At 43.6% G+C, this 11,281-nt stretch overlaps 1 protein-coding gene across 1 annotated transcript; it reads left to right on the top strand.

The window, feature by feature from the left end:
• Positions 1-2,176: 2,176 nt before the first annotated feature.
• Positions 2,177-4,265, top strand: LOC147880334 (GATA transcription factor 4-like). Its single transcript, XM_087371343.1, has 2 exons — positions 2,177-2,621; positions 2,813-4,265. Exons 1-2 carry the CDS (start codon positions 2,322-2,324, stop codon positions 3,623-3,625), a joined length of 1,113 nt encoding a protein of 370 aa, XP_087227469.1. The 5' UTR covers positions 2,177-2,321; the 3' UTR covers positions 3,626-4,265.
• The last annotated feature ends 7,016 nt before the right edge of the window (positions 4,266-11,281 follow it).

Genomic DNA, 11,281 nt, shown 5'->3' on the forward strand with positions numbered 1-11,281 from the left:
GGAGGTAGCTGGACCCTCTTTTTTTGTATTGACATAGTCCCCTCTCTTTTTTTTGCCAAAATAATAAATTTGTTTAAGAGGTTAATACATCAAGTTAGAGGGTATACATTAGGTTATTCCCCTCTCTTTGTTTTCACATGCATCCGAAAAACACTATTGTTCACTACAAGGGGCATACTTGTTGAGGACCTACACTCTCCAAGCAATATTTGAACAAGGGCAACTGTGCTCGAGCAGGCAGACGCCTTACCCCCTGAGCTACCGTTGCTCCTCGGTTAATCCCTCTTGACATGAAAGTAGATAGGCTAAGTGGACAAATAGACATGAGGCTTTCTAAGAGGCCGTCCTAGGGGCTAATGGTGATGCTCCTACTCGTGGTTAATAGTTAGACAGCGCCATATAGCGAGGATGTTGTCCGCATAGCACCTAGGCTACAACCATTGCCTACGAGCTGCCCAAGAAGCATGAATTCAAATTTCGTGCTCCTGCGTCAAATTCTCGGGTTAGAGGGATGTCTAGTCGCGCCCAAAGGCACTCTGGGGTAAGGACAGGTTCGTCAAAGCATACAACGTTGTTGAGAAATTGTAGCAGCAAACGTGTTAAGTATTTGAGTCCCCAAAAGGTTACATCAGACTCAAAAATCCCGAATCAACGTGACATTTTAGGGGGAGTGCACCCTCGTGTGCACGTTCTTGGAATGGTCTTTGATCATGTCGCAAACAGCTGGATGCGACCCGGCGTCTGTGCGAGGGAATAGTCTTCAACAGGGGCCTGGTCCCAATTGGAGTGTGGGATGCAGCGTTGTTGCTGTGTAGCACACAGTCAAAAGCTCCGCGGCCGGAGGATGACGACCACATGGTGGGTGATTTGGCACTGTGTTGGACGAACTTCGAAGATGCGATGCTGCTGCGAACCTCGCGAGGTCGCTGCGGGGCGCGGACCCTGTGGCTTGAACGAGGGTGTAGGTGAATGGAGCCCGCGGGTTGAATCGGCGATGGGTGGAAATCATTGACGAAAGGCGCAAATTGCAAGATGGGACGATTTGTCCTTCACAGCAGAAAGAGGAGATTGATTGCTTGATGCATTCAATCCAGAGAGCGGATGGTTACTTTCTTCCATCGAATTCGATCGGAATTGGGATGATTTCAATGGATCGATCCCCATCTTCATCCGGCAGTCGCCCAAGAAACCATCCGAATTCGGATGATTTCTTACGTTCATTTCGACGTGCTTCTATTGATCGATCAGCTAGAATCGCTCTGCTTGATTTGGTTGATTGCGCCAAAAATCCAAATGCGCATCGCGAGAAATGGCGCGATTTTCGCGTGACGCGTTAAGAGTCGAACGAAGATGAAACGGTCAATCCCCTCAAAAGACAACAACAAACGCGACCATCGCAACGGCAAAGGCCACGAGAATCAAACTCAAGCGTGCCAAGAAGCATCTTTAACTAATTTAAAATTTTTGCGCTCCGCGTAGGACCCGTCGCTTCCCCAAAGAAGGCCTTTAGCCTTTCGCTGTCAAATCCGTGTCGGTAGAAACGACAGCCGCGCGGCGGGGCCGCTAAAACTGGCAGTTACCGCTAAATTTAGCGGGCCGCGCTCTCATGGCACCAACGCCGGCTCCCCGGGCCGGCCCGCCTGTCTTCAAAGTCAAAACGGTCTACAGACTTTTGTTTAATAGCGTGTCCGGCCGCCAGCTCGGCTTTGTACAGAGGCGTCAGGTGCGTTGTCGTATTGGTTGTTCGCTGATGTGGAAGCCACGCGGTCGCCACGCAGACCAGCGCCTCTGCGTTAGTGAGCCACATGGGCACCACGTAGGCTAGCGCCTTTGCGACGGAAATCAAGGGGAGCCGGCGCGTGACTGCCGCGCGACTTTTCATGGGGCCGCGTTGAAAAGTAAGGTCAAAATACGGGCACGCGCGCGGGGTGACGTGGTGGAGCCAAGGAGAGAGCCACGTGGGCAGAGCGGAGTGCCAGAGGGGGGCGGGCGGCGGCCATGACGTGGTCGCGGGAGGGCGCGGGGACACGTAGGCGGGCGCGCGTGCGGAAAGGGTCAAGGGGTGGCCAGGTTGGAATTTTAGGAAATTGGGAAAATGCAAGCAAAAAGGAAAAACCTTTTAAAATAAATTATAATAATGAAGGGGGTGGTTAAACAGGAAGGCCTGCCGCACGTGGCCTGCTTCTTCTTCTTCATCATCTTCGTTATCCCCCTCAAATTTTCCATTGTGATTTGGTGCACCTTCGTCTTTTCAAGCTTCGCCATAGCCAACCTTCTCTGTGTTATCCGCCATAGCCGAGCTCCGAGCTCCTAGCTCCCCCATGGACGCCTTGCACCCCCTTCCCCCCCCCCCCTTCCGAGCTTCCCCTTCTCCCCTCCCCCTCGACCTTTGGTGCCCCGGTGAATCCCTCCTCGTCGACGACCTCCTCGACTTCTCCAACGGCGACATCGGTGGCCCTATCGGTGACGACCCCGACTCCTCCTCCCCCTTCCTCCCGCCCCGCCCTGAGCCTCTCGGCTTCAATTCCGCGGGAAATTGCTCCACCTCCTCCTCCGCCCGCACCCCCGGCGCCGCCCTTCTCGACGCCAGCCACTCCTCCGCAGAGCCCCTCTACGTGCCAGTAAGTCTTGTCTTCCCGTCTTCGTTTGAGACCCGGCTTGTTGCTGTCCTGCGCGAAAGATTTCGAGCTTGTTGCTGTCCTGCGCAAGAATTCGAGCGTTTGCGCCGCTGGCGTCAGTTCTTGATGCTTCTTTCTCGTTCAAAGACGTGTTCCTTATGTGTGGACGTTCTTCTTGCTGTGCAATCCTGCAGCCCGACGAGCTCGCGGAACTCGAGTGGTTGTCCACCTTCGTGGAGGATTCTTACACTACCGACAAAACGTTGGCACCTCTTCTCAATTTGAATTTCAACGACGACAAATCAGCGGGCGGAAGGGACGAGAGGGGATCATTGTTTCAGAGCAATGGCCGCGTTTCCCTTCTGGAGGAGAGCAATGCCTTGTCGGAAAGGTCAAGTAGCAGCTTGGAGCCAACCACGGTCGTTAAAGGGCGCCCTCGGAGCAAAAGGTCGAGGACCGGAGGACGGGTGTGGTCGCTTCACATGTTACCTCCAATTTCCCCTGATAGAAAATCGGCGTCGGAAGAGTTCTCAGAAGACAGTCAGTCGTCGTCTTTGGAATACGAGGCAGACGATTCCTTCCGGCCGAAAAAGAAAGCCAGCAAAGGGAGTCAAGCCAAGAAAATTGCAGACAATGCGCAGCCGCGCAGGTGTACGCACTGTCAAGTTCAGAAGACTCCGCAGTGGAGGGCAGGACCTCTGGGTCCAAAGACGCTTTGTAATGCGTGCGGTGTGCGTTACAAGTCTGGAAGGCTGGTTCCGGAGTACAGGCCCGCGGGAAGCCCCAGCTTCGTGGGCGAAATTCATTCCAATTCTCACAAGAAGATACTGGAAATGAGGTCGCAGAAACACCAAACTGTAGAGCAGGAACACCCAACTGCACAACAGGAGTCGACAGGAGAAATGGGCAGCGTCGCACCCTCAAATTTCCATGCAGTGAGCGATACAAGCGTACTGGAATTCGAAGAAGCCAGCGCTTCTGATGAAAGCCAAATCACACACGAGTAGAGAGAAGAATCGCGTACTTCAACCTGTACCATGTTAGCGAGCCCGCTATTGTTCGCATTGTGTAGTGCACTTTCGAATTTTGTCAGTTGCTCTCCCAACTTAGTTGTAGACTGCATTTTTAGACGCACTTTTAGACGTAGAAAAACAGTCGAACCCATCGTAGCAGTAGGCAGTTCCAAAGTCAGGAAGGAAAATTCATTGCGCCGGCTTGCGATTCTTGTAAGCTGTGGACAACAGGAATGGGTTCTTGTAATTGAAGATTGTAATGGTAGCTTTTGGTGAGAAAAGAGGGCGGTCGCTGGCCGCTTTTAGTTGGTAAATTCTGGGGCAATGGCGTTTGTTCTTGCATTGTGCTGCTGGTTGAATGCTGTTGCTGTTGAATAGTTGCATGGGTTGAATTGGGTGGTTGTCACAAAATCTGGGCAACCAATGGCAAAAGAAAAAAACACAATACGTTGTGGATGCAGAATTGCATGAATTGTATATATGGGTAAATCTTTACAAATTGTGAGTGCTCAGGGGCACAAGAGCATTGTTTGTTGATTTCTCAGGTGGAAGCTTTACGCGAAATGGAAAAGAATATGGGAAAGGTGATCTGTCTGTATGTCACCAAGCTATGGTTCTGTCACCAAGCTTGTGCGAGTGATTTCTTTTCTTGAGAGAGCATTTCTTTTCTTACAAACAAAGAAGGAATGGCGAAACAGTGAAAAGTTCAAATTCTTTGCGACTACAATTCTGTTTTCAATTGTTCCATCATGTTCTCAAAAGAAGAAATCACGAGATTTTCATTCCCACAATCCATGTGTGTGTGTGTGAGTGTGTTCTGTTCGACCATCCCCACACGCAAAGCAATATCGTACTCCACACTGCACTGCCACCGCATCACGCCAGCATATTTGAAAGCAACTTTCCTTCCAGATTTCAAGTGACAAGAGTTTTGAAATCTACAGAGCCGTCTCAACATGCCTTTAGCTCATTCCAATTCTGGGCATTCATCAGCCTTCTCATAATTAACAAGCTCCCACTATAATCTCCTCAAATGTGAACGCCTGCTCAGAACCCATATTGCTATTCAACAGCTCACAACAATTCAAAAACGGAGCTTAGCTTCCGCTCAGACTCAAACCTACATGGTAGACTTTTGGGAGTGCCGTTTGCTATTTTTTCCCCTCCAAAGATTTTGAATCAACATGAATGGCGTTTGAAAGTGCCATTTGTCGCAGCACAGAGCTAAATCTGGCAGTGCCATTTGTCCGTGCTTAGAAAGCTTGACTGATACCCAGCTGAGCATATTAAGGTGGTGGGTGTCGTTATTGATCAAGTCAATACCTTTAGATGAGTCCTTGATGAGCTGGCCCTTTTGGCCACGGATTTGACCAAGTCTTTTTGCCCGCCAACTCCCGTTTTCAATTATTATCTAGCGGAACTCAATTATTATCCCCTAATCGCTCCTAATCCTAATCGCTCCTCTGCTCTTTTTAATTAATTAGTTTGAATCGAATCGCCCCCCCTCAATCCCCAATTAATCGTGTGTTAATCGCACCCAATTGCATCTCCCCTCGTGCATCCCCCCTCGTCCTCTGTCGCCCCTCTGTGTCTCCCCTCTTCCTCCCTCCGTCGCCCCTCGCCCCTCTGTCTCCACTCTTCCTCTTCCCACCACCACTCTCCCCACTCCTCTCCGCACCTCTTTCTCCACCTTTCCTCCTAGATCCGCCACACAAGCCCATGCCCCTACTTGCCCACATCTGGGCAGTCGATGTGTACTCTTCTTTGAACAACCACCCACTCGTTTTTACTTGCCATCACTTTTCGTGGAAGGTCCTTCCCCTCTCACATGGATAGCCTCTTGTTGTAATTATGTTGTAATTATTGATCTTAAAGCTGCTTTTAAAGCATTTCTTGAGTTGCTCTTGGTTGGTAGCTGAAATCATAAGGCAAGCATCTCCTTTGAGCATCACATGTGTGCATCACACTCCATTTCTTCTCGCCTACCCTTACGTAGTGCTATCAACTTTGACAAGTTTGAATTCAAATCATATTTTCCCAATCTTCCCATAGGAGGTTTTTATGAACTTCATAGTCCTTTCTCAAGTCTTGCCTACAAAAGACTTTATTGTATCTTGCTAAGTTTTCCTTCTTTTGTAGTCTAGGGCTTCTCAAAGCTGGTCCCACTTAAAAAAATGAGAGGTCATTCTATATTAAAACCTTGCATAAGGTGAGAGCAGGCATATTCATTCCATTTTTGGTAGGCTCAAGCGATTTCAATAAGCAGTTCAACTTCTTATGATGAAAGTATATTCTCTTTTATTATAAACAATTATTGATTCACTTTTCGAAAGCAAAATTGCAACTATGCCAATGTCCATTGAATGAAAAAATGGGTAGGTGGCTGTGTTTTTCCTTTTAAAATGAAAAATTTTTTCGTAGCTCACTTCACTATAATATAAATGGTTTCTTATAGCGATGCCATGGTTAGGACATCTTTTTCAACCAACCTTGTGGGAGAAACAATGAGGTCTTCTACTCAATTTACTTGGGCTTTACATGCTGAAAGTGAAGTGATGCATTCACATGTCACTCACACATATTATACAACTCAGTACTTCTAGTGGTATAAAAATCTTTGGTGGTCCCTTGGCACTTATGTGCGCTTTTGTTGCACCATTAAAAACTAGTGCCGAAAATCATGTTTTGAAGATGACACAATGTAAAACACCAATATATATATACGGAGGCTCTTTTGTTACATATTAAAATCATAAAAAGTCTAGATTCCACTATAAATTGTACACTATGACATGATGGCTATCGACCCACCTAGGTAAAACCTAACCTTTCATTATTGAATATGACAAATTTCAAGGGCAATATCCCTTACAAGAAATGGAATCTTTGGTTTAAAATGTGGAAGTTCATTTTAAAAACTTGTGAATGCATGGAACAGTAATTAATCTTGATGTGAGTAAGCTTATCATTAGGGGTACATAATTATGTACATCCAATATTGATCTAATGTGTGTTGTTCTCTGCATGCATTAACCTTAGCCATGCAATGAACAAATGACTTATAGCAAACAAACAATAGAGTTGAGTGTATTTAGCTTGGAAAAGACCTATTTGAGCCATGCATCAAGACTAAGTCTATTCATAATAACAAACCCTATTATATAGGGTTTGAAAACTCAAGATTTTTTAATAGGCCCCACTTGGAGTCCCTTCCTTAGTCTTCCAACTAAAGTCGCTCAACCAAAACTACCTTGCATAATGTATGGTACAGGTGAAACTCGCCACTTGACCTTGTTGTCTACCTGTTTTTATGGAATTTCATGTATCTAGCTAGTAGATTTAAACAAACCTTAGTCCACGCTACCTACTTGTAGGTGTGGATATTAATTATCAAGATCTCTTCACATTTGATAGAGAACCATCAGTGTCGTTTGATAGGTCCATTGTCTATTGACTAACATTAATTACCTATTAACCCCTAGATTTTAGTAGTTTTCCAAGAAGGTTGTGATACCCACTTGTGATTCGTTTAAGGCCATCCTTATTCCAACAGAAGTCATTATATCTCCTTTAGGAAATCATGCAAGTTGAGGGTTTTGTGTTGTAGATTTTAATTTGTTGATACAAACATGCTACTCCTTCTACTATCTATTCTCATCTTGAATCTTCTTGATAGGACCTTTTGTATGTGTATCACATAGGTTTTATATATTTCTTGCAAATCTTCATTTTTTAACTTGAAAATTTACCAAAGTTATGCTACCATGTCATTTGAACCAATGGTTGGCATACCCAAAACCCTAGAAGCACCATAGCCTCTATAGAACCTATTAAATTTAGTGGGTCACGGACCTCCTTATGGGATTGTCGAGCCATTCGGAGGGGATTGAAGAACTCTAGGAGACCACTTTCCATTATATCGCATGGGATAATCTTATGTCCCTTGTCCTTCGGACTAAGGCCTATTGGCCTTTCCATGTAGCATTTGAGGATAAGAGGCATTTCCTAAGTTCTAATACATTCCTTGACATGAACTTGAGGGTGTCAGGAGGAGAATGACCAGCTAGCCATTGTATGACATGTTCACATGTCCCTTGTATATAGGACTAAGGCTTATTGTTCTTACCACGTGGCAAGCATTCCTAGTATCCATTTGATGGATAGGTCACTCGAAGTGTGAAGCGATGATGATAGATATTCAAATTGTGGTAATATTTGCAATTGGTGAAAGCGTTTTTTCATTGTTTGGTCCATTTTCTTGAGCATATCTCTTGGTAATCAATCTGTCTTTGTACTTACAACGGTTGATTTGAATTGACCTTGACTCTATAGACCCATTTACAAACTATGGTTTATTCTCATCATGCAATTCTGACATGTTGATCAAATAGATATAAGTTGATAAATTCAAGCTTGTGAATACTAGAATCTAAGCATATCACTAATTGAAAGAGGTTGGCAAGAACATAGTTAAAACTAATCAAGGTTGACCAAGATATAACAAATTTACAATAGCTAAGAAGAGTGTCAAAAATTAATATAAGAGTAACAATTTTGTGAATTGTACCTAAAATAGCTAAGCTAGATTTACAAGATGGCATTTGATATCCTAAGGGTGTCAATGAAGATTGCACTACAATCTAATAACGCAAGAGATAGAAATGTAGCTCAAGTACTCTAAAAAGTGATTAAAATCGATGCAATGATTGTCCTCGATATGATGCCAAAAAATTCTACTCTGCCTCAAAATGATATAGATAGCTTGCTCTTTAAACGGTTTCAATCTTAGTTCAAACCAAGTCCAATTTGCTTGAGACATAACCAAGTTATTGTCTCTCAAAAATTAAGTCCTTTGGCCATTATCACCTAACTAAGAAGTAACTTCTGCTAAGCTAGACCTTATAATTATAGAGTGACTAAGCTTTCAAGTAACTTGTGTGTTTGAGTAACCAATCATAGTAACTAGATCTAACCTTGTTATAGTGTCTAGTTGTCGTACTCAAGGTTACAATAATTGACCGAATAACTTTATTAGGGTTGTTTTGGTATGGTTAGATTTAGGTTAATATTGGGAGATGATGTGGTAGCAATAGCTGATTGGGTTACGTTGATGTGGTATTGATGATGCAGATCCTAAGGTGGCACTTATGATGTGGATGGTGATGTGTCCTTGGACGTGGATGTTGATGTGTGGTTCTACTAACATGGAGGTTGGTCAATACTTTCATGGCATGGGTAGTCTTATCTTCCATGTGTCATCATCTTGTTGCTAATGACAAGGCCATTGATTTGCCACGTGTCTTATGACCTTATATAGTTGCTAACATAGACCCTTGCAACCTTTCTCGAGAGGCTGAATATTGCAAAAACTGGGGATCGGGAGTCGACAATAAGGCAAAAGAATTCTAAGGGGTAGTAGAACATGCGCACACTAGATAGGTTTTTGTAATCATGGAAGCACACAGGTGCCAATAAAGTGTGTGGCACCATGCAAGCAGATGGTAGAACTAAGGAGTTAATGATTGGGGTGGAGCTCTAGGTGATTGCACGGTTCAAGGCCCATGTAGATGAGCCTTAGAAGGCCTTTATCATCAAACTTTTGTGCGTTGTATAGGTGCTAAAGCGTGGATATGTTGATGGAGATCTATTGCAGCTTGCAATTCTGTTGATGGAGATGGGGCTTGGAGCTTGGGCTAAAGCGTGGATATGTTGATGGGGATCTATTGTAGCTTGCAATTCTCTCTCTCTCTCTCTCTCTCTCTCTCATAACGTCAAAACTTTTTGATGCAAAACAGAGGGGAGAATTCACTGTATAGTCTTCGAATGGAGAGGGAGAATTCCCTCTACAGTAATAGAAATGGAGAAGGAACAAAATGTCTGAAGAGGAAGACTTGAACTCTGCAAGGAGGAGTATATGAGGTTCTAAGACCATGTAAGAAAAATGGAGTAGGAGTACATGAGGCTCTAATACCATGTTGAAGAAGATGAAAGATGATTGTACACGACATTAAAATAAAAGGAAATGATACATACATCTTCACCATTAGGGCTAGGGTCAGCATTTGTCCTATGAACCATTTGTATTCCTTATTAGACATGGGAAATTTACATCGTTCTCAAAAATTTGTAGGAAGGAAGATGTGTCCACTAGTTGATGGACGAATTCCACCACTAGCCCCAAATATTTGTTTATGAATAGTGGCATAGCTTCGCTTGTAAAATCTAAGCTTGTGAAGATTTATGATATTTTTTAATAGGATAGCACATTCAAAACAATATCTAAACAACATCTGGATACATTATGAGACTTTCTTAATCATGTTCTAGAGAGAAGACTACGCTAGCCTAGGTCTAGAGAAAGAGTGCAATAGTGCAAAATCTATGTGAAGCTAGGATAATAACTCACTCACTGAAGCTTCATTTTCACTTTTTTGTATTGCATGCTCCATTTTGTATCAAGATATTGAATTTTCATCTTTTGGGCTAGAAAGAGAAGACTAACTCTAGAGAGAGAAGATTCCTAAGTACCACACAATGGAGCTAGCATAAGAACTTTTTGTTTTTAGCTTCTATATGGGTTCTAATTATTATAGAATGATTCTTGGAACTTAAGGCGCATAATTCGAGAATCTATCTTAGAGAAAAAAAAAATCTTAGAGAGTGTGCTAAAAGGGTCATGTCTATAAAACTAGACCATGAGGAAATAAAGCCCACACTCTTTTTAGTAGTGTTCACCTCAATCTGTATACTTGTGCACTCTTTCTTAAGAGTAAATGATCCATTGGTCTATCAATGTGCACTAGCATGCTCTAGCCTTACAACTCCAAATTCTTAAACCCATACAATGCTCGTACTGCTACTCTCCCTTATAAAACCTAATTCTATACTCTTATAATCCTCATACTCCTAGTCTCTCTCCTTCACTCTTGCAATTCCATGAACTTATTCTCTCCTCTCTTATACTCTCCCACTCTTCTTTCTTTTTAAATGCATGCAGGTTGTGTTCCTCTCTCACAAAATCCGTAAGGTAAGTTTATCCTTTAGATAAAATATAGCACATGAACTGATAGAGGAGCTTGCGAATCGATTTGAAAACAAGTAAAGACAAAAAATTTCTAATGTATTATCTTGACTAATAACCAAACACACGATGACATGCAACTCACCTTCACCAAGTTTGTTGGGTGGAGAACTAACTCAAAGAGCTGGCTAGACTCCAAGATGACTTGCTCACATGTCACATGCCACCATGGAGGTTTGGCTAGCATAGAGGAACAAATTCGTAGAATGGGTTATATGTAATAAGTTCTCTCATAGGTACCAAACTAACCTCAAAGAGGTCTAAGGCTTCCGTCACTTAGCAAGGCTCACAGTTAGCAGTACTCCCCTTCTTTTAAGCCTCCTTCAATGTTGGCAGTGTATATATGGTTTCTTTCATAGATGGGGGCAGTTAAGCGGCCAAGAAGGCACTAGAGTTAGCTTTTGAGAGCTGTGTGACCAAGAGCCTGGGGCGCCAAATCCCTTTAGTAAGAAAACCTATCAAAATCTTGAGTATGAGATGAATTTAACAATATGCCATGAGTAGATATTATTCAAATTAACATGGTTGTGTTCTACAATTAAAGAGCTTTAAATATGTCTTTACACCTT

This window comes from Dipteris shenzhenensis, chromosome 32, assembly GCF_047967505.1.
Source record: "Dipteris shenzhenensis isolate YYH24624 ecotype China chromosome 32, Dip_SZ_1.0, whole genome shotgun sequence".
Taxonomy (NCBI): Eukaryota; Viridiplantae; Streptophyta; class Polypodiopsida; order Gleicheniales; family Dipteridaceae; genus Dipteris; species Dipteris shenzhenensis.

Coding starts and splice junctions, on each gene's coding strand:
- LOC147880334 (XM_087371343.1), top strand. CDS start 2,322: ATGGACGCCTTGCACCCCCTTCCCCCCCCCCCCTTCCGAGCTTCCCCT. Junction 2,622..2,812: donor CAGAGCCCCTCTACGTGCCA/GTAAGTCTTGTC, acceptor GCAATCCTGCAG/CCCGACGAGCTCGCGGAACT.